The sequence below is a fragment of the Polyodon spathula genome, chromosome 18 (assembly GCF_017654505.1).
Source record: "Polyodon spathula isolate WHYD16114869_AA chromosome 18, ASM1765450v1, whole genome shotgun sequence".
Lineage (NCBI taxonomy): Eukaryota > Metazoa > Chordata > Actinopteri > Acipenseriformes > Polyodontidae > Polyodon > Polyodon spathula.
In genome coordinates, this window is record NC_054551.1 from 28,524,698 (window position 1) to 28,551,614 (window position 26,917).

At 37.0% G+C, this 26,917-nt stretch overlaps 1 protein-coding gene across 1 annotated transcript in view; it reads left to right on the forward strand.

Moving 5' to 3' along the window:
* The window catches only part of b4galt2 (UDP-Gal:betaGlcNAc beta 1,4- galactosyltransferase, polypeptide 2), an 86,330-nt gene that overhangs the window by 1,762 nt on the left and 57,651 nt on the right, over nt 1–26,917 (forward strand). Inside the window, exon 2 of the mRNA XM_041277023.1 lies at nt 17,165–17,553. Within this exon, the coding sequence (XP_041132957.1) occupies nt 17,241–17,553 (313 nt within the window). The 5' untranslated portion in view covers nt 17,165–17,240. The remainder of the gene's footprint in view (nt 1–17,164; nt 17,554–26,917) is intronic.

Here is a 26,917-nt window from a genome sequence, read left to right on the forward strand (position 1 = left end):
ATGTAATTTATACCACATTGATTAACATAGGGATATTAGTATTAATTTGCAAAGTTTTTAATACAAAGTGTGTGTTTTTGTATAGGATTGCCATCCTGAGCAGGACAGTAATGGCTTATGTTTGGTTAGATGTTGATGAGCTCTACAAGCATCAAGCAAACTATTATGGTATCCAGGGATTTTTGATTTTTGGCAGATTTTTGAAGTTGCGTTTGTATGGTCACTTTGAGGCTAAAGTGCCACATAGTTATACCAAACTGGCTATTTCTTCAGCATTGCATTCTCTGAGGATTGATCTAGAGGAAAAAGTAACAGTATGTGCTGCCACTGACACTGGCTTGGAGCTGAGGGGTTATGAACTAGTACATGGGACTCGGGACTTCTTTGTTAGGATGACATATTTGAAACTACCAAAATCTTACTTAGTTGGGTTTTAAAAAATAAATTCACGTTTTTTTCTTTAAAATTTTTTTTCCCCTGTTTACAGCACTGTTTAAATACACCTATCTCTGTCATCAGAGACCTCCTAAACCAAAGACTTTCAGTTGTGCTGAAATTGACTGATTGTCTAGCATGAGAATGCAGCAAATGGCTTTTTCACAAATGGTTGGTCAGTCAATCAGTTATCCCTCTAGGTAGGTACCACAGCTTATAAAAACAACTTTACTATCATGTTTTGGTTTTTAAAATCCAACTAAATAAGGTTTTGGTAGTTTCAAATGTGTCATCATAAGAACAAAGCCCCAAGTCCCATATGCAAGTTCATAACCCCTCACCTCCAAGCTAGTGCCACTGGATGCCCACATTGTTACTTTATCCTCAGAGAATGCACAATTAAAGAAATAGCCAGTTTCAATAGAACTATGTGGTACTTTATCCTTGCCAAAGTGGCCATAAGCAATGCTCGAATGCCCAATCCCCAGATACCAACATATTTTGCTTGTAGATCTCATTAACATCTATCCAAACATATCTTTGGATGATTTTTTGGAGTCCCCCCACACAAGTTATTACGATTTAAACTTGATACAAATAGCAAAAATTCTAATTTCAAGGGGGTTTAATGACAGGTGGTGGGACTTGTAACCAAACGTTTTTCACAGAATTTGGAAGACTGGTTCCTAAGGTTCTTACAGCAATACTTACATTTTAGGACCCGCATCCCCTACAGGGTAAAGGGTTAGGCTGAAGTTCGAACAAAACTTGTCAGTTTCCCCTCGTTTTGCAATTTGCCAGAAGTGAGTAGGGTGCTTCTAGTATTTTTTTCTGAAAAGCCCTATTCATTACAAGTAGAACGAGGTGGTAGCATATAAATTGCACCCAGGGTGATTTTTTTGGTCAAGGTGCCTTCTCACTTTAGGTCACAGGTCGAAAGGGGAAATTTAAAAATAAATAAATAAATAATGGCTATCATTTCTGAACTCGGCGTGTCTGAAAACTCCCACCTGACTTTTTCTAGGAAAATCAGAGACGGAAGAGCAACGGCACTGGTTGTGTTGGCATGGAATGACCCATGTATACAATCGGTTTTGGGGTTTTAAGTTGTAAATCACAATGATCCATCTTGTTCTCTCTCGGTAGCTTATAGGAAAGGCATATTCTATGTAGCCTATAGGCTGATGTTCTACAGCAGAAGCACATTCTTCCTGTTAGGGTCTGAAATTGATTAAATGTCACCCACTGTTATGGTAAAGCCCAGATGTGTTCATTTTTTCTGGGCACAATGTCAAGCTGGACCTGATTTATTTATTTATTTTTTCTTATCTCACAATCCCCAAGCTGACCCTTGGAAAGATAAATGGCTCTTTAATGCACTGTACTAGTCTATTGCCGTTGTGTCCGAGTGTGACAGTGCTTGTTTGTTTCATCATATGGCAGTTTTGACAGTGGCAATACTCAGCTAACTAGTACAGTGAAGTCTTTATTGTAACTATCTTGAACTGGAAAATTAGCTCAGTTTTAATGAGAGCTTGCAATGCAGTTGACCTCCACAGACAAGCAGTCTGTTCAACATGACTGTCAAAGCAAGTGGGAGAGCTGTAAAACAAGATCTACCAACATGGCTCTCAGTGCTTTACACACACTTAAACAAAAAGGATGAAAAACAAATAGGTCACTGTAGTCAAATGCATTCATTTTAATTCTGCTTCAGTTATTTTTTAATCATAAAAATCCAGCATTATTATTATTATTATTATTATTATTATTATTATTATTATTATTATTATTATTATTATTATTATTGTTATTATTATTATTAATGTGTCACATAAAATAGGTCTAAGTCTTCACTATATAACACTAAAGACTATGAATTAGTATTAACCTAACCATCCAGCAGTTATATTACTATCTGAATGCATTTACACAGGGTGCATCCACTGACATCTTATACTCTGGCCCCATTTAATAGGCAATGGGAAATTGAAGACCTTGTAGAATTGAATTAGTCAGCACAGGGGGAATAAATTTGGCCTGTATTGCAAAATGAGTAGGCAATCTGCAGCAATCTCATGCACACAGTAATGGACTCTTTAAAGGCATTTACATTTTTCATAATATTTCATTTCTTACCTGTGTCCGATCATGTGAGTTTTCCATCTTCCTAATGGCTTATAAAATAACCACAAGGGGTGTGGAGCTGTTCTGGATTCCTCCTCCAAAGCAGGGATTATTGTTCAAGGATAATAAAGAACACCCATGATAGAATGTAAAACAGATACGAAACTCATTATTCTGAAAATGAACATACAGTATAACAGACTTTCAGTATCTAAGCAGGAGGACATGGCGTTAGCTCATCAAGACGTAGGCTTTTGTCAGAGCTCTGCCAATACTACAGCTAAGATTATGTACATTGGCATTGAGGTACAAGCTTGCTGTCCAGGTGATTGGAGTGCAAGTCTTATATAATATCATTACAGACAGTAATGTGCCTGCTTGATTTTCACTTTAATAAAGGAAGGCAGCTTTAATTCTCTGGCAAACTTATTTTGCAGTGTTCCTGTAGGCACTGCATAAGTACTGGAAATACTTTTTAGAATTTAATTCTACTATCATCTAACATATAAACTCGTGATAATGACATTTGAATGAATTTTTTAATTTGTTTTAAATTCTACCGGTATCTAAAAAGTGTAGAATTTATCTTGGCACTAAAAATGTTTTTCTGATCTTGACAGATCAAGCTATGCTAGGATTATTAGTACAGAACTTGGGAGACCTTCTCTAATTAGGCTATTGTTTCTACAGTAAAGTAAGAAAATGGAAAAGCTATACAGTACAGTGTTGTGGCCTTGTGCACTTGTGTATTTCAATTCTAATTCTGTTACTGTAGTGTAATTATTATTTTTAAAGTTGGAAGTAAGCAGTATGTCACATGATCTCCCATTTTAATTGACACCAATATTATAATCAAAAGGAATACGAGATGAAAGCTAATTTTGGTGACAGGTTATGTAGTCAGTTGATCTTCTGCCCAGCATAGTGATACCTGCCAGTCTCGCTCTGTCAGTCAACAAATGATACAACACTAATTGTAAGACTGGGTGTGGGAGGGCATCTGCTCTAGGTGCATTTTAAATATATGTGTTCTGGGGTTGTTATCTTAGTTGAATATAGCAGCATTTACTACTGTGGGATACAGTTTATTTTGGGAAAGAAACAGGTTGGAAGTAAGTTTTTTATATAAAGAAAACAAACGCAGAACAATCTATAATTGACTTCAGTTTTACCATCTAATAAAACAATGTGTTATAGTAATTGCAGATTTGTATTGCTCCATATTGGTTCAGGTTATTGAACAGGGCAAATTTTAGCGCTTTAGTAATGTAGATGATTAGGCCACTGTGTCATTTCGGGGAGTTTTTTCCATCTCCTGTGCCTAATTAAAAAAAAAAAAAAGATTATCATATAACCAAAAGTTACCTTTGGAAATATTGTATAATTGGTCCATTTATCCATCATTGCACTGTACCAATAAAATGAAATATAGTAAATATGAGACATCTTCATTTGGTGCACTACATATTTTACATTCAGCAGATACCTTGTACTCGGTAAAGCCTAGCAAATGTGTAATTGTACCATAGATAACCATGTAATGTGTAGCATTTACTCAACAATATGAATCTATATACACTAGATTTTCATGCTTATATAAGTTCGCAAAATATAAATATACGGTTAAGGCTTATATAAGTCTTGGCTTCCAGCTACTTTTTAAATCCCCCTTAAAGTCGTCTTATAGCCATGTAATCTGGGTACAATACACAGAACATTGTTACATCGACATATTTTGAAAAACCATGCAAGATGTATCAATATTTTTTGATCGCATAATGTACAGCCTATAGTTTGATGAACCATTAAGATTTTGTTGTCTTAGCAACAAGACATGCATACTGTAGGAACAAAAGAACACTAATAGAACATAGTATGGTCCAGTGGTTAAAGTCCAGGGCTTATAACCAGAAGGTCACCGGTTTGAATCCCACCTCTTCCACTGACTGACTCACTGTGTGACCCTGAGCAAGTCGCTTAACCTCCTTGTGCTCCATCCTGTGGATGAGATGTTATATCAATGTCCTGTTGTAAGTGACTCTGCATATATTGATGCACAGTTCACAGCCTACCTCTGTAAAGCGCTTTATGATGGTGGTCCACTATGAAAGGTGTTATATACAAATAAAGATATTATCATAACCCATGAGTTTGGGTTATGCTGAGCTATACTTTACAGATATATTGGTGCACAGTGCACTACAAAGAGAAGCAGAGAAAAAGTCTGATAGTAGTTGCTAAAGAGTAAATAGCGGGGTTATGAAAAATATAGTGTTACACGTCCCCACATGTTGTTACAACTGTTTAAATAATGAACCTGTAATTGTTCTTTTCATTGTTCACATCCTGACAACTTTTTATACTTATAACCTTAAAGTCTGTTTCAAAGCTCTTTTCAAAATGTGCGCTCTGGTGCACTGGTAACTTAAGGATTATTGCCCACATTGTCAAACAGGTAACACATTATGTCGTATGAAACAGAAAAGCCAGAGCACTTGTTTATGTTTTTTGGGGTTTTTTTTTGTTTTGTTTGTTTTTTTGTATTGCTCTTCCTTCAGTGAATTATAGGACAGATCTCAAACCCCAGTGCACTAGAACGGTCATTTTGAACAGAGCTTTGAAACAGACTTTAGAATTGTAAGTCTAAAAAGCTGTCCGGTTGTTAACAATAAAAAGAAAACTACAGGTACATTATTTAAACAGTTGTAGCAACACATGGGGCTGTATAATGTTACATTTTTCGGAACCCCACTACTTACTCTTAAAGGCTTTTGACTTTTCCATGACGTGGCATTTCTATCAGGGAACGAGGCAGTAATATCTGACAAGTGAGCTGGATGCTGAGAAGTGCATTCGTCGACCCAGTGTTTTGTAAAGTCTTTTTGAAATTCTTCTACTAAAATATCCTCATGTAAGTCAACATTTTGATGAACGTTTACTTCCATCTTAATTGTTGATCTTTCTGTGAATATAAGTATTTTGGAAGTAGCATTTGTTTAGCAACAGTATTAGGAGCTCCCAACTTAAAAGCAATCTTTGCATATTAATCTGTTCATGTGTACAGGTGCAGCATCTATACACCACCCTAACATCCCAATCCGGGCCCATGCCCTTGGGGGGGAAGGTTTAAAGAACAGTCTCAACCCAGACCCCATGTTCTCCCCAGTATGTTGTGGAAAGCCTTCAGCAGGTCTAATTATATCACAAATAACCTGATAAGAGGGTGTAATCCAATATCAATGATACAACATAACAAGGATAAAAACTGTTAAAGGTGTTAAGAAACCATTTCTGTTAATGCTGTTGCAACCACAGTCATTGTGGTCTGTTTAATGCAGAATTTAATGAGATATACTGGATTAAGACCCCATATCATATTGATTTGTTACCTTTAACAACGTAATTAGCTGACAGCCTTTCAAACCATTTTTTAAAATGTACTGTTATTTTGTGGGTGAAACTTGCCTTGCAGAAATGCGCCCACACTTAGTGCTGTAATACCGAGTCATGCACAGTAATGCCTTCTAAAGTAAATGACTGTGTGTTTGGGTGCTTTCATGCACTGCACTATTTTGGAGTCCTCTATTTTAATGCATCTTGTTTTTTGTTCCCTTTTATTATTATTATTCAGTTTTGTTTTTCAAAAAAACAAACACCTTTTAAACAGGAAATATGTATCCTGTTTTTGATCATAGCATGCCTGTTTACTAGGTAAACTTTACACTTGTTGTTCATAACAAGATGTACTATTTGTTTCTACAGTTTTATAATATTTATTTCTGTATCATTTTGCCCGTTGCCAAAATAGGTTATTAAGCGGTCCAATGAAAACGTAACGAGCACACAAGAATATTGCTTCTGGCAAATCAATCCAATATTCCAAACCGGAGAATTTGTGAAAAGAATACATTTTTATACTAGGCAGTGTCCAATATACTGTAGATCTAAACACTTTTGCAGTACTCCACAGTTTCTTTAGAACTAACTTAAAATGGAAATACATCAAACAAGGACAGGAATCTCTTTTGATCACACTTACAGTGAACATTCAGTTTTAAAAACTGGTCTCCCACTTCATCAAAACTGCAAGAAAAGTGCAGATGAAATAGACAGCATGTGGGAGGTCACTTGTGTGATGCTTTTCTAAACTAGAGTAGCCAAATCTGCAAACCTGCATACAGCTTCATCTGCCAAAGATCAGATATTGCTAACTGTCTGATTTTATGTTTTTTTAAATACCATTCAGCGTGAGAATTCTCTTACCAAAAAAGGTTGAGTTTTGATCACACTGCTGTACAATACAGTTGAGACAACACCCCTGCAACAAATTCCACCTTGCATTGTGTAATGTGTGTGTATATACACACATAATAATATATATATATATATATATATATATATATATATATATATATATATATATATATATATATATATATATATATATATATATATATATATATATATATATATAAATTTATTTTATTTTATTTTATTTTTTTCTTATTTTCAATGCTCCAGACTAGCGATGGACTTTTACACCCAATTACACATCACATCAAAGCTTCAATCCATGCAAAATTTTCCATAGACAGAGTAGCAGGCTTCAGAAACATGCACACACACCGCTCATCAACCCTGGCCCGATTTGTGATCATCCTGTCAATCAAAAAGGACAGACAACACTTCATATTGCAGCCAAGCACTGTGACTCTTAACAGCTGCCTTCGTGATGTACAGCCCTGCTCTGATTTGACACTGCTATCGTTGCAGCCCAATTCCTCTCTTCCATTATAAAACAGGCGCTGTGCTTAGAGAGCTGGCTGCGTTTACCACCAGGTGCATGGTACAACAACTGTGCTTGTAAGGCCACTGTAGAAACAGTGACGGTGTCATTAATTTGCTGCATGCAGTTGTTGGAGGTGTAGGAGGTTGTACACTGCGGACCCACTGGCTGTGTAACAGCTGGGAATAATAGGCTTTGTGCCACTTATATCAATCTAACTGTGTTAAAAGTATTCATTTAAAAGACCATAGCTGTTTTAAACAAACCTGAAAGATAAATCCTAGTTTTCCAGATATTATTGAATTGTAGCATATTTAATATGGGGTTTTCACTGCATAATCTGATTTTTAATTTTTCTTTTTAAAAAAAGCTGTAAAATAAAGTATGGAAGAATAGCTGCAGAGTGCAATCAAAATACCCATTTAACATTTAACCCAAAATGCCCTGTAACTTGAAATGGTAGCAGTCACAATATAGTTCTACTGATGCTACTGTGCAGTTACTGTACACTGCAACTCTATATACTGTACATATTAAATTGGAGTAATAATTGTCACGACAATTTAGTAATGTTGGGGTTACTGAATAGTTTAATATCAAAAATATGTTTTTAGCACCGAACAGTACTCATATGTAAAAACACAGACAGTAAATAAATAAAACTTCTTGACATTTTATGGCTCGGAGCATTGATCTAGTGTAATAAGTGGTTTATGATGGCTTGCCGTGAATGCGTATTGACTCACCAAGCACAGGACACTGAACATGTATTGCAGCTCATGGTTAAAGCCTGGTGAAGACAATATATTACCAGCATCTGCTATTGATTATTATCCACTCTCGCAAGCCTGGAAGGAATGCTTATTTTTTCTATCTTTTTGTTTTCTTTCAGTTGTAACATATATTAGATTGTACTGCAGGGACTCTGGAAAAGGCCTTCACAGGTTGATGGTAACTTGTTATTATTTTTTGGACATCAAGGGTCTGTGTACAGTTGTGGAATTTCAGCATGGGTGAAGTGATCTACAGTTTATGTGCCGTGACTCCATGACACACAGGGCTTGATTTTGATGAAACACATTAAATTGAAAACGTAAGGGTGAAGTGCTTTAAATTTGCAACTGATTGTGCCACCTCTTTAAAGTGTTAAACCCTGCAACATGTACAATAAAGAGACTACGTTTATAGCATAAGTGTTTTTTACTATTAAGATCCACCCTTGATAAAATGTGAATTTCAGGATTCATGAAAAATGTCCAAGGTACCAAAAAAATGGTTGACAGGTAATAAATAAGTGGGGAGCGGCTGCACCACACCACAGCAGAGTACCAGGTCATGCAGTAGTCGATCAAATGACAGGATATTTTCTAAATATCAAATGTCTAGAATACCAGGTCATAAATAATAATATTGATTATTGTGATAATCTTCTTAATCACTCAGCACCAGTCTGTTAAAATGTTACTGTGAAAATTGCAAAGGAAGCTGTACTTATCCAGGAGGGATAAAGACTCAAACCCTGCTATAGAACAGCAATGTTGACTAGTTCGTTTTTCTTTTTCAAAGCTGTCATCCTCATTCCTAACAAGCATCTCAGATATTGGTATTGCTCTGAAGCTGAAAAGAATCAATTAAGTGTAGACTGAGTTTTTTTTTTTTTTTAACGAACACAGAAAAATATAAATTGCACATTCATGCAGCATGAACTCAATGATACAGTACAATGAATAAAGATAGACTGTCGCGGTGTGCTGGTGGTTAGAGCTATGGGTCAAAGGGATAGGCAAGCATTTACTGATGGGGGTGTGAGCCAATGGTGTTGTATAAAAAACAAAACTAAAAAAAAAACATTTTTTCAATTACAAACAACCACTCCACACATGTCCAGTGAGTCTATTAAGGGTAATTATCAAAAGCTTTGGTAGGTGGTAGCGTGTGATGAAATTGTGGGCACTGCCATACAGATGGTTCAGCCAAAATACTGATAGTTAGCCCATAGCCCAATTAGTCTCCAACAATTTAAATACATTCTACATTTTTACCAAGCACATCCTAAGCTTTAAAATTCCAATCTACCTCCAGTACTGAGATCTCAAGATAGAAAATAAAGGACTTGCAAACCAAGTCAGTTAGTGTAAAGTTGCATAATTTATGCTGTAATTACATATGATAACATACCGTATTCATTAGAATTTAAGACACACTTTTTTTTAAACTATTTTTTGCTTCTCAAAAATATCCTGCATCTTAAATTCTTGTCATATTTTTTGACAGGCCAAGCAATGACACAGTTCACAAATTGGAAAAAAAAAACAGTTGTGAGTAATGAGAAGCAGCACATAACTGTAATGCTCTGTGTGTAGCAAATTGCTGTCATATGCGTATTTGAGGCTGTATCTTTTGTAAATGCATATTTATTCAATGTTTTATTTTTTTCCTCAAATTGAGGGTGGGAAATTTGGACTGGTATCGTAAATTCAAAGGAATTTCGAGTTATGTTTTATGTAAATCGATTTTTTTCGGGACTTTCATTTTTGATGTTCACTATGAAATTGGTGTTTTCGGTTACTTTCCAAAATGCTTCAGACTGTTTGTTTTTTTTTTTTGGGTCAAAATAAGTATAGTAACTCGACAGTACTTGCACACTTTATGTTGTATCTTCTTTCCTTTGCTTTGCTGTCTTCCACAATAAAATCCCTATGGTCACAGGCACATTCTTCTGGGGTTTTTGAGTGTAGGCATTTTTGTACATTTTGCCACAATTCTGTTTTAAATCCTCTGTATCTTAACTGTAATAAAGCTTTAAATCCCTCTATCAGGCCTCCATCTTAAATCTCTCAAGCAGAGTCTCCAATAGAAATGTAGAAATGTGCTGTCACTCAGTATTTGGGGCGGGTTTAAAGTATTCAGAACGTATCAATGATAGATACAAGTCAGGAAGGAGGGACATTGCCTATCAGCACTGGAAAACATATCTATTATTATTATTTTTGTAGTAGGTTTTATTTTTTAGCGGGAAAAGGGTAACGTTACTGTGAATTGATTAACTATTTCCACAGTTTTTCTGGTGTTTTCTGGTGTTTATTGGCTATCCACCGATTTTATTTATTTTTTTATATCGGGGGTGTTTTATTGGTTAAAACAGAAATCAGAAGCCCTGATAATGATGTGTAATTGGCTGGTCTTTACTTGGCTGGTCTTCACTAAACCCCAAAAAACAACCTAATTTTCATCACATTTCAAATTTAGTGTTATAAAAGAAAGCATGCAGCTTAATTGATTTTTTCAGAAAGCAAACTGATGATAGAGTGAAAAATATTTTTTTCATAAGAATGTTTTAATAATGTCAACAACGGGAGATACCAGAACATAAACCTCTGCTTATGGGAAATGCAGATTAGTCCAGGCCACATGGGATAAAGGCCAGTCAAGTTTGAATTGAAGTTACTAGATGTCTCTGAACAAAAAAAAAAAAAAAAAAAACAGAAAAACAAATAAATAAAAAATAATCACTAGTTCTGCAAGTATAGGGGTTGGAAGTTTAGCTGTGAGAAAGAGAATGCATTTTGCATTAATATGCAGGAGGCTAATGACGGGTTATGAGTTAACTGATTTAACACCCGCTTCACCTTGTAGAGCCCCATGATGGAGTGCTGTGCCATCTTTTGTGACCGGTGACTGAGGCTGAGATGCAGAACTTTCTAGCACCCTTACTATAAGAATTGACAAGAGCACGTAGTGAGCTCGGTTGTCTTTTTTATTATTTTTTTTTTTCTTCTTCCCCTTTTATAAAGGTGTGGTGTCCTGTTAGTGAGCATGTAATGAAGCTTAGCCAAGTGGAAAATGAATTATTGAAGTTTGGAATTGCTCTTGTTCTTGGTGTATGTTCTGTCTGTGTAAAGCCTTCCACATTGGAACATTTGAATAGACTCAAAGCCCGTAGGTCCTTCTCGTTCTTTTGGAGAACAATGCAGAGTAATAGCATCAATGTGTTCAGACCGGCATTGAAGGTTCTTACATGTGACATTATCGGTAATGGACACTTTTTGACCAGTATTGACTGTAATACCCTCCAAAATAATGGTATTGGTATATTATAAAAGACAAGGAAAAGGCTGGAAATACAGGTGATGGCTTTTGACTTTCCAAGGATGAGGTACAGGATTGGGTTTTTGACCACTCTCTCTTTATACTTCTAATCCAGTACGTTATTGGTATTGGTCTTTGCAGTAGACATAATATCTTTATTATTAAAATGCATGTAGGATATATCCATCAATGCAGCAAAACAAACATTATTACAGCTTTTGTAGTATAACCTAGTTCTCGAAGCTTAGTAATTGTTACAGCTGTGTATAATAGTATTTAAAACAGAAATAACTTATCTGAATTTTTATATATCCGTTCTTGCTCTGGTCCCACCACAGACGGATACGTGGTGGATAACTCTATTCATTAACAAACACAGCAGGCCTAATTTAAAGCATACATTGATTTGTCTTCATCCACTTGTTTAATAACTCACAACATGTACAGATACTTAAGAACAGTGTAAAGGAAAGTGATTTCAGCCATGCTAAGAGAGTATATACGGTATAAGAAAGTGATTTTTCCTTTAAACAATAAAGGCTCTTTCAAAGCTTTCATGCTTTGTTTATCAAGACTATAGGAATAACAGATTTTATTTGAAAAGGAGCAAACCCCCCCACCGCTTTACGAGCTGCAAGGTTGCATGTTATGTTGTTATTGTCAGTTCCGAAAGAAAACCTTTGAAATGTTAGATGCTGTTAAAAATTGGGCCATTATGCTTATGAGCCAGACATCCTGAAGTTGATAATGTGTATATATAAACACTTATAAACACTAAACTAGAGAGTCACCAAACCAATAGGGAAACAGCAGATGACATTTAGATGTTGCGTTGTCACTAGGGCCACTATTCCTCATTATGAGCAATTATGTCATTTAGCCTCTAACACTGAACATCAGAGCTGCCCTTGTGTGCCTGGAGAATCCTGTCTCAGGAAGCAGTACCATGAACAAGCCCAGCAGGCACTGGACAAGCTTGCTCCAGGCAGCATTTCCAAGGCTGCCATTGAAGAGGTTTGGTTTGGGTTTACTGTACTGTAGTTTATGATCACAGATGCTGTAAAATCTAAACATTTCACATGTTAATTAGTGAAATTTGATTAGTATTATACAGTACTCCATGTCATTTAGTGCCTCATGATTCCTGGCACGGAACACAGAAGGGTCTGTTTCAAACCTAGGGCCAGGATCGTTAATCTATTCCACCTGCAAAGAGTTCAAATAACGTGGACCCATACAGCTTCTTGGGAGTTCAATTAAATTCATCCCTATTAGTCTGGAACATGATCAGTTTCTGAAGTGCATCTTAATAGATATTCACAGTATCGAGAGGAGATATATTAGAGACAAAAAGGTCTGTACAGTTTTTACATATTTTAATTAACTGCACATAAGGCAGAACACAAAGTTTTTACAGGATACTCATCAAATTGGGATAACAGTAATAACAGTAAAGCACGAGCAAATTCTGCATTGTGATGTTTTTCCAAAAATCATATTTTGTCTAAATGTCTAAAACCTATGTAGTTGTATCGAAAACTAGGATCAGCGTGCTTAACAGGGATCCTATGTTGTTTCCTACCAGTTTCAGTTCTCTCAACATCCATGTTCTCTTTTAAAAGAAAGTGGAGCAAACACTTAGTAAACCTGTCCCAATATATTAATCTTTATAGTGAAACCACAGGGTACCAGGCAGCAGATACTGTACTATTGGCTCCATGTGGATCCCTGTTACAGAACGCTGGAGATGTTTGTCACAGGGGATGCGTGCTGGCTCTAAAATCTAAAATGCAGCTGGCCTTTACGGTATCTTGTTCTATCAAACAAGGACGTCAGTCTCATTCTGTCTGCCTCCTGGCTGAACGTAAATGAATTAGGCACTCTCTGATTGAAATATTGCTTGTGCAAAACCTGAATGTTATTAAAATTTGAACATATGAGCTGTATACGTTGCCAACGTTTTCTTCACAGTTTGCTGGATGAATTTCCATGTAAATTCAAAGTGCTGGAGCCAATTCTCTCCCTCTGTTTCCATCAGTAAGTAGTCTTCACAGATGTTGATAGAAAAAGTGCTAGATTTATAGAGGGGTCTGGTGCATGGCGAGGTGCAGTGCGCTATTGTAATTTTAATTCGGCTTTGGTCACATTAAGTTATTTTTTATCTCAGTGAGCAGGTGTTCACATCATAGAATCACAACACACTTTGGCACAACTGATTGAAAGAGACACAGAACTGAAAGGCAGGTCAGTCGTTCAGACATTGAGTTGTTTCTTGGCTTCTATTCGGTCCTCCTGGCACAATGAATATTCGATAATACTGTATCTCTGATTTGCCTATGGATGATAAACCTTTTGTGTCATTGCAGGCTAATTACAGTACATTGATTTCCACCACATTGGAAGGTTGTGGCTTGATAGTGATGTGTTTTCACTGCTTGTAAGTGCCACTAATTGACCCATCTGTTATAGCTCTGCCCTCCTGGAAGAAAATAATTTGGTTATTATTGGGGGGGTTTTACACTGTTCAGTGAAAGGAAAAATAACTCTATTTGTTGCTTCATCCATATGTTACTTTACAAGTAGGTACCATAATCTGTTGTTCTAAGATACAGCTAGATCTAATTTTGAGTTACAGTAGTGACAGGACATGTCAGGACGTATTTTCATATTAAAACTCATATTTCATTTGAGCCATTCTTTTGAAGAGCTCTTTTATTTTTGTCCTTAAGAGTATTGTATCTTCACGCAATGGTTTTTCCTGCTTGGTAAAGAAGTAAACCCTATCACTGATCTTGAGAGCCAGAAACACGTTATAAAAATCATCTGAACCATCCCAATGATTGTAATCTTTCTGTCTGTTAATATGTCACACTTAAGTGTTCATTTGTGCAATTGAAGGATGCAGATCATGGTGATCGGAATTACAAAACTAATTCTGATTTTTATATGTACCGCTTGTATGGGGGAATGTGTGTTACTAATAAACCTTTCTTTAACTTTTTATTAGTATGCTTTTGTTTTGAGAGAGGTTCTGAGGTAACTTCAGATCTTTATGGAAAGTATTGTCTACTTATTTTCTTCTGCAACTGGTGCTCATTAATTCTAATTAAGTAATTTTACCATGACTTTTTATTTATTTTTTATTGAAGATATTGTGATGGTGGTCCACTATGAAAGGCGTACTATAAAATAGAGATTGATTGATTGACGCAGCACGTGATGCAGTAAATCTAATCAGATGCAGCACTGTACCTTATATTCTCATTTATGAAGGTGGATAATTTAAGACTTCAATTAAGGACGTAGGTCTTTTTAAACAGGTTTTGAAGAAATCAGCACAGTGCTGTGTACTCAGGTACAATGCCTATAGAAAGTATACACCCTGGTAAACTTTTTTCATATTTTGTTGTGTCAGTGCCTCAGTGTTTCATGCATTTAAATGAGGATCAGGGTGGCTTTCTTGAGTAATGGCTTCCTTCTTGCAACCCTACCATACTGGCCAGATTTGTGGAGTGCTTGGGATATTGTTGTCACATGAACACTTTGACCAGTCTTGGCCATAAAAGCTTGTAGCTCTTGCAAAGTTGCCATTGGCCTCTTGGTAGCCTCTCTGATCAGTCTCCTTCTTGCTCAGTCATCCAGTTTGGAGGGACAGCCTGATTTAGGCAGGGTCTTAGTGGTACCATAAACCTTCCACTTCTTAATAATCGTCTTGACCATGCTCCAAGGGATATTCAAGGCATTTAATATTTTTTTTCTATCCATCCCTTGATCTGTGCCTTTCACAACTTTGTCCCGAGTTCTCTTGAAAGTGTCTTGGTGCTCATGGTTGAGTTTTTGCTTTGCAATTCACTACCCAGCAGAAGGAACCTACAGGCCATTTAACTTGGTGAGTGATTTCGAAGGTGATTGGTTACACCTGTGCAAATTTCTAGAATATTTTTTTCACTTGGAAGTTGTAATTCCAGGCTATAAGGCAATAAAAGGTGACAATTTTGAAAGATGATCAGCTATCTTCAAATGTATGACAGTGATTTAAATTAGCAATCCATCCCACATGTGCAGTGGCAATATTATTACAATCTCATTACTACCAATACCCTACCCCCAGTCATTCTGCATGTATTAATTTATCCCATGGCTGTTGGTTAGTGTTAACTCACCTTTGTAAACCTGTCATTAAATTTCCCCCCTGCAGTCAGCATTGAGTCATCCTTTGGGATCTCCTCAAATCAACCTACTTTAAAATCAGTAGGAGATTTAAGCAAAACCACTGGGGAGATTAACATGTGAGCATGAAATGAATATATTACTGGCCTGTGTGTTGCAGAGGTGTCTTGCATTTTTATGCTTAGTTTTCAGAGCCCTGTGCCTCTTGCGCTTTCCATTGTGCTGCCTTTTCTGTGCCTTATTGGAAAACCAATAAAAATGTAAATTACCGTCAAAAAAACATATCTGTGTTCACAATCTATATGAAAGAATAGACGACTTGTAATAAATCCCTGATTTGCTGCTTTACGGAGTTTGAAATCCCATATTCTATTGCTCTGAGAGTACTTTAAGCAATAATTTGCAAAGTAGGGAAGGTGAATTTGTCTACATTGCTGAAACTGGTGTTGAGGACTCCGTAGATACTGTAGTACAGTGATCTTGGAGACAAATATACAGAACCTCAACCATGCAGGATGCTGCATGTTCAAAACTGTCAAATCTGTTCCATACAGAGTGCTTTTTTAGCTCTACATTCTCTCCACAAGTGTTTTGTTATATCGTTCTTGTATTGTTCACAGTTGTGATGTTATGGAATTCTCACAGTCTGTTATGCGACTGATTACATTACCAGGACAGCCAATACGTACTGTAGTACCGCTCAGAGGAAAGGCTCATTTCCAGAAGCTTGTGCAATGTGGGAGTCAGTGACCCCTACAGGTAATATGTTGAGTCGACAGTGAGCTATAAACACATTTTTGAAGGGCTTGCATTACTAACAGTAACAGAACAATAGCTGATTTATGTGTCTGCTTTGGCTGTGAAACTGCTAACCCATCCACAGTATCAGGACCAAACCATAACTGAATCTAAAGTACTGTGCCTATAGGAAGAATTCACCCCCCAGTTTGTTGTGTTACAACCTGAAATCTTGATGCATTTAAATGGGATTTTTTTCCTTTGATTTACACAACCTACTCAACACTTTCAGTGTGTATACTATAGGCACTGTAGATTTAAACTAAACTGACACCTAAAGTTTAAGACAGTCATAAAGACCCTTAACAGTGAAACTTGTTACAGATTTAATGCAAATTTTGATGAATTAAGCCAATGATAAGATTTTAAAGTTCTGGCATATTGATCTAAAGGTTACAAAATTAAGATTTTGCATGGTCCAAATATCACTGTGTGTATTGAGCTTGAGAAGCAATTTTGTGACTCGTCTGAAAACCTTTTCTATGACAATTTTCATCCATAACTTACAATACTTACGAGAGGACAAACACCGGTAACAGAAGCCAGACCTTTACATTTGGCATCAATGTTAGTTTATACTAATTTTATACTGAAGCAAGCAGGAGTCAAATAATCTCTCAATTAACTATTAGCTTTACTGTACCTATGAAAGTTTTCAAGATCAGCTTTGACCTTCCACTAATACTAAAGAACAGTTTAAAAAAGCTACAAACTTAGATGAAAATGGGTAGGAATGAAACCCTGTTCTGTGCTCCCCAGGTTCTGCACAGACCCTGAGAATCCCTGCGACGAAGGGAGCGGATGCTCATCCCTGTGCCCCGAGCGCGTCCTGAAAATGACCAGACTGATGTTGGGCAGGACACTGGAAAGGATCTGCAAGGCCGTCCTCCTGCTCTGTCTCGTGCACTTCCTCATCATGATGATTCTGTACTTTGACGTCTACAGCCAGCGCTTTGACATCTTCAGTCGCTTCAGTGGGCGCAACTTCTCACGGACACATCACTATTATAACCTCTCACGTCCCAATGGTACCTTCCCCACCTACCTGGCTGCAGGGGACCACTTTCTGCCTAGCACGAAGCCCGAAACTAACTACACCCCCCCCGTCAAGCCTGTACCGCCATGCCCTGAGGTGCCACCTGGGTTAGGTAGGCTCCATACCTCTTTTACCTTTAAACACGTATAGAAACTAGTACTTTGTGCTTTGCAGTTAAAGAGAACTGAAGGTTTATATGCACACAGTGCTCTACATGCATCACAATTGTATGTTTCTTAACATAAATTACTTCATTGATTGATACATGCTGTATACCAGTAGATTTAAAAAAAAAAAAACTTTTGCTTTTCTTTAGAATGAACTTCACCAGGAGAAAATACACCCCACTCATTAAGCAAATGTCATTTTGAAGGATTCTTGCTGCTGGATAATGAAGTGCAAGTTATAATGAAGTAATTTTATCAGCCTTTAATATGCCTGGGAGCCAGGTTGCTGTAGCCTTAAACCAGGGAGCCTCATAATGAGCTTGGAGTGTGCTTGTTCATGGATGTCTCTGGTGCTAGGAGTGCAGGATGAGTTATGTGAGCCTGGTTGGAATCTAACAATAAGTTGCTGATTTTTGCTGTAATGCCCTTTCAACAAAAGCAGTTTACCTAAGGGGTACTCTAATGAAATAGACAATTCCAGAAGCATAAAATCCCATTGCCTTTTCATTGCAGGAGACTGGGTTTTCTTTGCCGCTGTTTAGGCTATGCAGGGGACGTACCTGTGTCTGCAAGCAGTCCTTACTGAGGTTAATGAAACACATAACAATGCAAAAGCAGTCATATTCAGGCATATGGGCAAATCCAAATCCAGGATTCCAACCACAGTTCAATGCAGCATAATGAAGCAGTTTCTGTTCATAGAGGCCAACGATTCAATAGCAGGGCTGATGCTTTAGGTCAGGTGGTTTGTTGTGAGACTCACGTACTGTACTGTAACACCACATATTCAGTGGTAAGTCTTGTTCCTGGCTATTGCATAGCATTATAGCATTATGCAGTTGTGAGCACTAAATTCACCTCTCAATTCCCTGTTATGTTATAACCAGTTCAACAATAACAATCCCCTTGAGATGCTAAGGAGTTTAATTTAAGGAAAAATGATACTCCAGTGAAAGTGTCAAAGCCCTTGGAATATAGTGGCTTCATTAAAGATAAACTATCATGCAAAAGGTACATACAAACAGGTAACTGACATATTTACACACAGGAAGTTCTCAAAACTGTGTAAGAGCTGTAACAGTCACAGTCACCCTTTTATTTTTATTTTAATAAACCACACATTTATGTAAGATGTCAGAAAGCTTTTTCTGTAATCCATGCCAAATTGTATTGCTTATACTTGTGGAATGCCAAATAGCAGGTGGCAAAACTTAATGAAGGGTTATTACTTATTTCTTTTTGCCAGCTTTGTAACATGTCAGTCGATTGCCTGTCAACAGAGCAATTTTAAAGCAAAATTGTGAGCTTATTAAGCTGAAACTTCCTGAGACTTTCTGTGCTAAATACGTCTGATGCAGAAAAAAAAAGAAAGCACTACTGTAGACAGCTCCATAACTACAATTGTTTGTATTAATTGCCTACCCAAGCACCAGAATGGATCAATGTCAAACGTTCATATCCTTGTCTTAAGAACCAGATTCTTCACACCAAACTAGCCTGAATACTTATGATATCAATTATTTTCTGTTTTATATTTGTAATTTAATTTAGAACAATTTGTAGATTTTATTTTTCACTTTGACATTATGAACTTTTTTGTGTTGATCAGTGGCAAAAACTCCTAATTAAATCAATTTTGATTCCATGTTGTAACACAATAAAATGTGGAAAAGTCCAAGGAGGGTGAATACTTTTGAGAGCCACTGTATTTGTAACTACTGGTACCTAGTGAACCTTTCTTGTGTTAGTTGGGTCACTTTTGCAATATATTTTTGACACTTCACTACTTTTTTGCATTGGTTACTGTTGAGGGATGTGAAGAAGTGCATTCACTTAAGCCGTGTTCATTAACCCACATTTTAATAAATGGTAAGCTTTTTAATATAGTATGAGGGGGGTGGGGGGGGTGGTTGAAACTAAAACACACAGTAATAAAGTTATCTGCTTTATACATATTCATAAAATCTTCTGCTGGTGATCTTGAATTAAGAAGCATCTAGTCCCTTTGAGGACATGTTTGCTGATTCAGACAGAGAGGTTTGCATCCTAGCCTCTCACCCTACATTGTACTTGACAGGGAGATGCGTGTTGGAAGATAGGGTGCTGTAAAAAGCTACACTAATAGATTTCGACACACTCCTGAAGCCTGTTTCCAGTTTAATTTAATCAAGATAATGCAATTGTCACAACGTGTTACAGAGCTGTGGTTTACATACAGTTTAAAAGCTCCGAATTCTCTCCATTGTCGTGAGGATATGATGTAGTGCTCTCATATAACGCATGTGGGAGTGGATACAGCTAATTGCAGTTTTAGTGAAAATATGTAGACAACACCAAGAGAACGTTAATGAAAATGCTTTCAAAGCCTACCTTTCTAATGGACGTTTTAAGGCATTGTTTGTTGTTGAGAGTACTGCACAATAAACGTTACCCCAAGCTGATTCAGCTGTATGAATTAATAATTATGTTAAGTCATGTTTTATTTATCAAGTTTTTATATTAATGGTTCTTTTATTTCTTTTTGGCATTGGTTTAAAAATCCTTTGGGGAACCTGGAGTTTGTCGATTGTTTGAGTGATGTGCTGTATATAAATAACTAAATACTTCAGGGGCAAGAACTAGATGAAATATTCAGTGAATCTTTTGTTCTTATGCAGGATCACTCATGTTTCTGCTGTAAGACACCTTTTTTTCATTAAGATTTGCTGAAATTCAAGTGTCTAACAAATAACTTGTTCCTTTAAAAAAAAAAAAAAAAGTACCTCCTAGTTTTGAAGCAATCCAACAAAAGAATTCTAAGACTGGATACAAATTCATACACAGAGGCTTGGTTATTGTTGTGAGATTTAAAAGCTTCTGAAAACCTTGTTCTTTTCCTTCTTTTGTGGCTAAGGTTGTGTAATCACTTTGGTATTGCTTATATTTTCTTGATATATTTCAGTTTTTTTATTGTTCTAGCTGTGAATTATATTTAATAAAAATAGAATGTCTTCATTGTTGCTAGGAGATTAAGATCTCACAAACAAAGCCTTTGCTTTTACATATATCCGTTTAGGATGGATGGAGGGGAGTTCATCGGGTCTTGGGGCCCAGGACTGATAGTAATACCTTTTTGAGTCTTCTCTGGTTTAACCTAAATGAGACGTGTGAAACCAAAATGACATTTTAAACCTGTAAAATCAGTTTAATGTTAAACAGAACAAACAGGTAAATGATAACAAAATCAATCGATTGAAAGGTTACTCTTTCACAACCTACTCCAAAACACTTTTACCAGTAATACTACAAGTAAACAAATGTTTTGGTTAATGGCTTTATCAGGTGAACCCCAAAAATTAACATTTTATTTGCATTTCAGAATTGTTAATAATATAACATTTTAAACCTGACTAAATAAACATTGTTTTGTTTGTGTTCTGAGAAACAATTTTGACCAATGTAATTACATGATCCTAATAATGGCATCTTGCAACTGCAGTAAAGTTTCATGTGATTTGTTTGGTCTTAACAAACAGAAAGCTGTGCCTACACTCTCATTATCTGCTAGCGGGCCTCTCTTATATTTCTGCTCCTGCACTGTGGGAAGTTTAAACTGCACTATGAATGAGACGCAAAACAATTCTTCCTAAGGCTGCATTTAACAGAGGAAGCCAAGGATGCAAAGGAAATTAAGTTGGAAATTATTTCTTGCATTTCACTAATTGTAGTAACAACCCTTTCTGGTGTGAGTGCTTGTCTTTGAATTTACAGAAACTGTGGTCCTCCAAATGCAGAGAAGGCTGTTTTCGTAAGATAGGGATGATATAGAACAGAGTTTTGGTACAATTATATATATATATATATATATATATATATATATATATATATATATATATATATATAATCAGGTCAGAACCAGTCCCAATAAACGAGGGTTATTCTAACACTAAGCCGAAAGAGATAGTATTTATTTATTTATTTATTTATTTATGTCTATATGTATTTATTTATTTAGATCCGCAATCATGATAATGAGGGACTCAATGAGCGCCGTCTGTTTAGAAGCCGCACTTACAGCCCAGAGGTGAGGTGAGTTAGGTTGTATGAGATTTGTGGAGCACGAAAATCAAACTAAACAAAAAAAATATGTCAGAGGAAGGGCAGAAAAGTCTTCTTCGTGCACAGAAAAGAAAATACACTTTTTTTTGAGGAGGAGCTGAGGGTCCTTACGGCTGAGGTCAGTCAGCATGAAATTGAGTTATTCGGAAAAGCCAGCATCAGTTATACTACCAAAGAGACCACATAATGATGACAGTGGAGATGACAATGGCTGGACCTGCAAAGTCACAACACAGAACAGGCATGCAGCAGGAACAGGAGGAGAGCTGACATCCACACCATAGCTGACACTGCTGGAGAGGCAAGTGGAGGGGACCATCCATCCCAGATAAAGTGACCCTGGGTTTGAATAAGCAGGGTCTTCTCCATCTTGCCCTGCAACAAGAGCCAAGCATAACCGCGTCTGGAAGTGTACCATAGCAGCCATCCTGAGGCTAATGACAGGTCTCTGAAGGTGTGTGGTTTGTACAGCTCTTAATTAGTCACTTCTACAATGGTTTGCACCTTGTCAGTGGAGGTGCAAAGTTTTTGGAGGGTCAGCAAGTGCAAGGCAAAATCCTTACATCTCATTGCGCCCAATTTAATGATGGCAAAGTGCTAATTTGATAGCAGGTGCAGAACAGTAGGTCAAACACATTTTTTACATAAGCCACATTTTTAGTGACCGCTAAAGTCCCACTTTACAGCAGCTAAATATGGGTTTTTGATAGAACTATGGGTGTTTTGCAGCCATAAATCACTTTGCATGTACCCTTACTTTGGCCCCACACTCTTGTTCCACCATCTTGAAACATATGCAAAGCTGATTCCTTGGAGCAGTCATGGCTAATTTTTTGTTTATTTGTTTGTTATGTATAAATAAACGTGCAACCTATAAATCGGCACAAGTAAAAATACATATTTGAAATTGTATTTAGAATAATTATAGTGGTAATGCTTTTACCACTATAAACTTTTTTTTCATCGTTTCCTAATGTAGTAAGGAAAGGATGAAAAGTATACAAACTGACAAGATCATAGCTAAGATTGGTTGAAGGAAGCTCCTTAAAAATGAAGGTAAAGTTCATTGTATTTCTATAATTTATTATTTAATTGACCATAGAGACATTTCTAGCGGTAACTACTGTATTTAATCAATGACATTAACATGATATTGACTGCATAATGTCCCCTTCTAACTGTATAAAAAAAAAAAAAAACTTCCACTGCCTATTATTAACTTGAAATAAACTTTAATCACTGTCTATCTCGCATCCGGTAGTTCAGACTTTTGTTCAGAAAATTACTTTTTAAATATTTTTGTAGCGTTTATTAAATCTGTCACATCAGGATAGATTCAACATGAATTATAAGATTCAAAATAGATGTACTGTATAATACAGTTTTCGGTGGTAGAGAAGAGTCTGTTTGGCTTAGTATTCACTTATTAAAATGTATCTTTTATAAAATAAGTTCTATTTGCTTACAAAACTGATTAAGATTCAAAGATAATGATGGCAGGAAGAGGCTGAATGAAATGTTGTTACACTACTGTAAATAAATATCTAAATAAATGTAAGGCTTGGTTACACCTTTATTCAAGACATTGAAGGGTCTAGTATTCAAATGTAGGTTTTGGGTTTTTTTTTTGCTTTTATTCAACTTTTTAATATAATATTACACCTGTTGGTTATGGATTTGCTGTTCGTGTGTGTGTGTGTGTGTGTGTGTGTGTATATACATATCCACACACGAACAATGGCTTCAGGCATTATAGCCCCCTGTCTGTAACAGTAGTCTTCCCTTGGGGCAAAGTTTTTCTCCGTCTCCGCCAGGTTTGCTGACTGCTTCATAATCCAATTCATATCCCGCCCGTCATATTTGTTTACATTCGTCGGGTTGAATTTGTTTGAATCTCAGAAAGTGAGAAAACAGTGACAGTGGTGTTACAATCACCATTTCAGTGTTTGGAGTATGCTTTCTTTTGTAGTATGCTTTGTAATTAATTTTCTGTTAAGTCACAGAATCGCTGTTCAGCAGTTTCTTCACATCCAGCCTTATTTTCTCTTGTTGTGAGGAGTGGAGATGCAAGACGTTCCTTTAATAAGGGGCGGGACTGACAGTTAATGTGAATCAATCAAATGGCAGATGGAGTGTATTTCAGATGGACCATATTTCAATAATATGGTGTTTCTGTGTTGTAAATTGGAGCCAAACAGTATAAACATTAGGTTCTAAGCTTATAAGGCTCAAGACTTTAATACTGTCCATTTTCAGTCAGATCAAGTGACCTGACTGGCCCTTATCTCCTCACAACACCTGTCGAGTGTGAGCTGCCAGATGTATAACTCTGCATGTGCAGGAACACACTGCTGCCACAGCTTGACACATCATACAGTTCACAGCAGTGGCTTCAGGTAAGGAATTCCTGTAGAAGACACTTTAAACTTCTCTTAAAGGAATATAGTTTTGCAAACACCCGTATATTACACTGTACAAAAATATAAACGCAACATGTAAAGTGTTGGTCCCATGTTTCATGAGCTGAAATAAAAAATCCCAGAAATTTTCCATACTCACAAAAGGCTTATTTCTCTCAAATTGTGTGCACAAATTTGTTTACATCCCTGTTGGTAAGCATTTCTCCTTTGCCAAGATAATCCATCCACCTGACTGGTGTGGCATATCAAGAAGCTGATTAAACAGCATGATCATTACACAGGTGCACCTTGTGCTGGGGACAATAAAAGGCCACTCTAAAATGTGCAGTTTTGTCACATAACACAATGCCACAGATGTCTCAAGTTTTGAGGGAGCGTGCAATTAGCTGACTGCAGGAATGTCCACCAGAGCTGTTGCCAAAGAATTGAATGTTCATTTCTCCAACCGGCCTCATAACTGCAGACCACGTGTAACCACGCCAGCCTAGGACCTCCACATCCAGCTTCTTCACCTGCGGGATCATCTGAGACCAGCCACCCGGACAGCTGATGAAACTGTTTACACAACCGAAGAATTTCTGCACAAACTGTCAGAAACCGTCTCAGGGAGGCTCATCTGCGTGCTCGTCGTCCTCACCAGGGTCTTGACCTGACTGCAGTTCGGCATAGTAACCGGCTTCAGTGGGCAAATGCTCACCTTTGATGGCCACTGGCACGCTGGAGAAGTGTGCCTTTCATGGATGAATTCCAGTTTCAACTGTACCGGGCAGGTGGCAGACAGCGTGTATGGCATCGTGTGGGTGAGCGGTTTGCTGATGTCAACGTTGTGAACAGCGTGCCCCATGGTGGCAGTGGGCTTATGGTATTGGCAGGCATAAGCTGCGGACAATGAACACAATTGCATTTTATTGATGGCAGTTTGAATGCACAGAGATACCGTGATGAGATCCTGAGGCCCATTTTCGTGCCGTTCATCCGCCGCCATCACCTCATGTTTCAGCATGATAATGTATGGCCCCATGTTGCAAGGATCTGTACACAATTTCTGGAAGCTGAAAATGTCCCACTTCTTCCATGGCCTGCATACTCAACTGACATGTCACCCATTGAGCATGTGTGGGATGTTCTGGATCAATGTGTACGACAGCGTGTTCCAGTTCCTGCCAATATCCAGCAACTTCGCACAGCCATTGAAGAGGAGTGGGACAACATTCCACAGGCCACAATCAACAGCCTGATCAACTCTATGTGAAGGAGATGTGTCACGTTGCATGAGGCAAATGGTGGTCACACCAGATACTAACTGTTTTTCTGATCCACGCCCCTACCTTTATTTTTTTTATTTTTATTTTTTTTAAGGTATCTGACTAACAGATGCATATCTGTATTCCCTATCATGTGAAATCTATAGATTAGGGCCTAATGAATTTATTTGAATTGACTGATTTCCTTATATGAACTGTAACTCACTAAAATCTTTGAAATTGTTGCATGTTGCGTTTATATTTTTGTTCAGTGTAGTTATCTGTCCAGAACCAGGCACCAGAAAATCTTTTCTCTGTGAGTTCTGTTGTATATTGCAATATTCAGTAATCCTACATATATTGTGTGTTTGATATTTTCAGCCTTCCCAAAAATGTGTGTGCCATAACAGTATGTGTAAAGTGGCACTCAAGGGAAAGACTACCAGGGTACCAGGTGAGCCCTGCCAGCCAGTTTGTTTAATACAATTAATTTTAAAGACTTAAAGCAGAGGTTTTCAACCTTTTTTTGAAGCTGTACCCCTTCTTTCTGGAGGTTTCAGCTCAAGTACCCCTTTGCAATTTCCGCTTTACGGAATGGCACAACAGCTGCAATAAAATGGACAACAGTCTGATTAACACAATTTTGTAACTCCTCGATAGTTTATGTCACAACAGTTTGGATGACAAACTGCTGGTTTAGGACAGAATAACAAACAGTAGGCTTAATTCTTAAAACTTTTAATTACAAGTATGTGGATGCACAGAATTAAAAGACAAGTATTTAGTTATCTCTTTGGCTTCATATTCACTTTCAACTCAGCAAAGTTGGTGTAAATAATACACAATAGTGGGCATTGTAAATGTTTTTTACGTTAAATTTTACTTCCCATCTCCACATAATTAAGTGCCATTGAAAATGTTTACCTCAAGATAAAACTATAATAACTACGAACAACATAAAAATTATCCAAAGGGATTCGGTATAACTTTCTGTCACTTTCTGGCATTTTCCTGTAGACTCTTATGTTTTCTTCCTTTGTTTCGCAAGTAAGCAATGTATCCATTTCATCAAACACCGAAAACAAATTCAACCAGACGCTATTGCTGTTACTAAAATGCAGCCACGCCTAATAAATAAAATAAAAACTGTCAAAGTATGAGTATTATGATTAATAATTAAGTATTACCAGAGTATTTATACTGTAATTCTAAAGAATGCAGAAAGATTACACTTCCCTGGTTAGGAGGCTTGGTGGTCCAGTGGTTAAAGAAAGGGGCTAAAGAAAAGAAAACCCCCAACTTAAGGGAGTGCCAAGTGCATTGGAGACTTCATTAGACCAAAGCCGTGAGTCCCCATATTGTATTACTGTTACACCTATTAGTACAGTAAGTTTAACAGCATGGGCTGTATCATATAAACAACTGGATAAGAATGTGATTTTAAACTCACACAGTGTGATCAGGCCAAGCTTGTAATAGCAGCGTGTTCATTTCTCAATAAAAGCCAAGCATCTCAGCTTTTCCTGACAACCAGGGATAAAATTTCA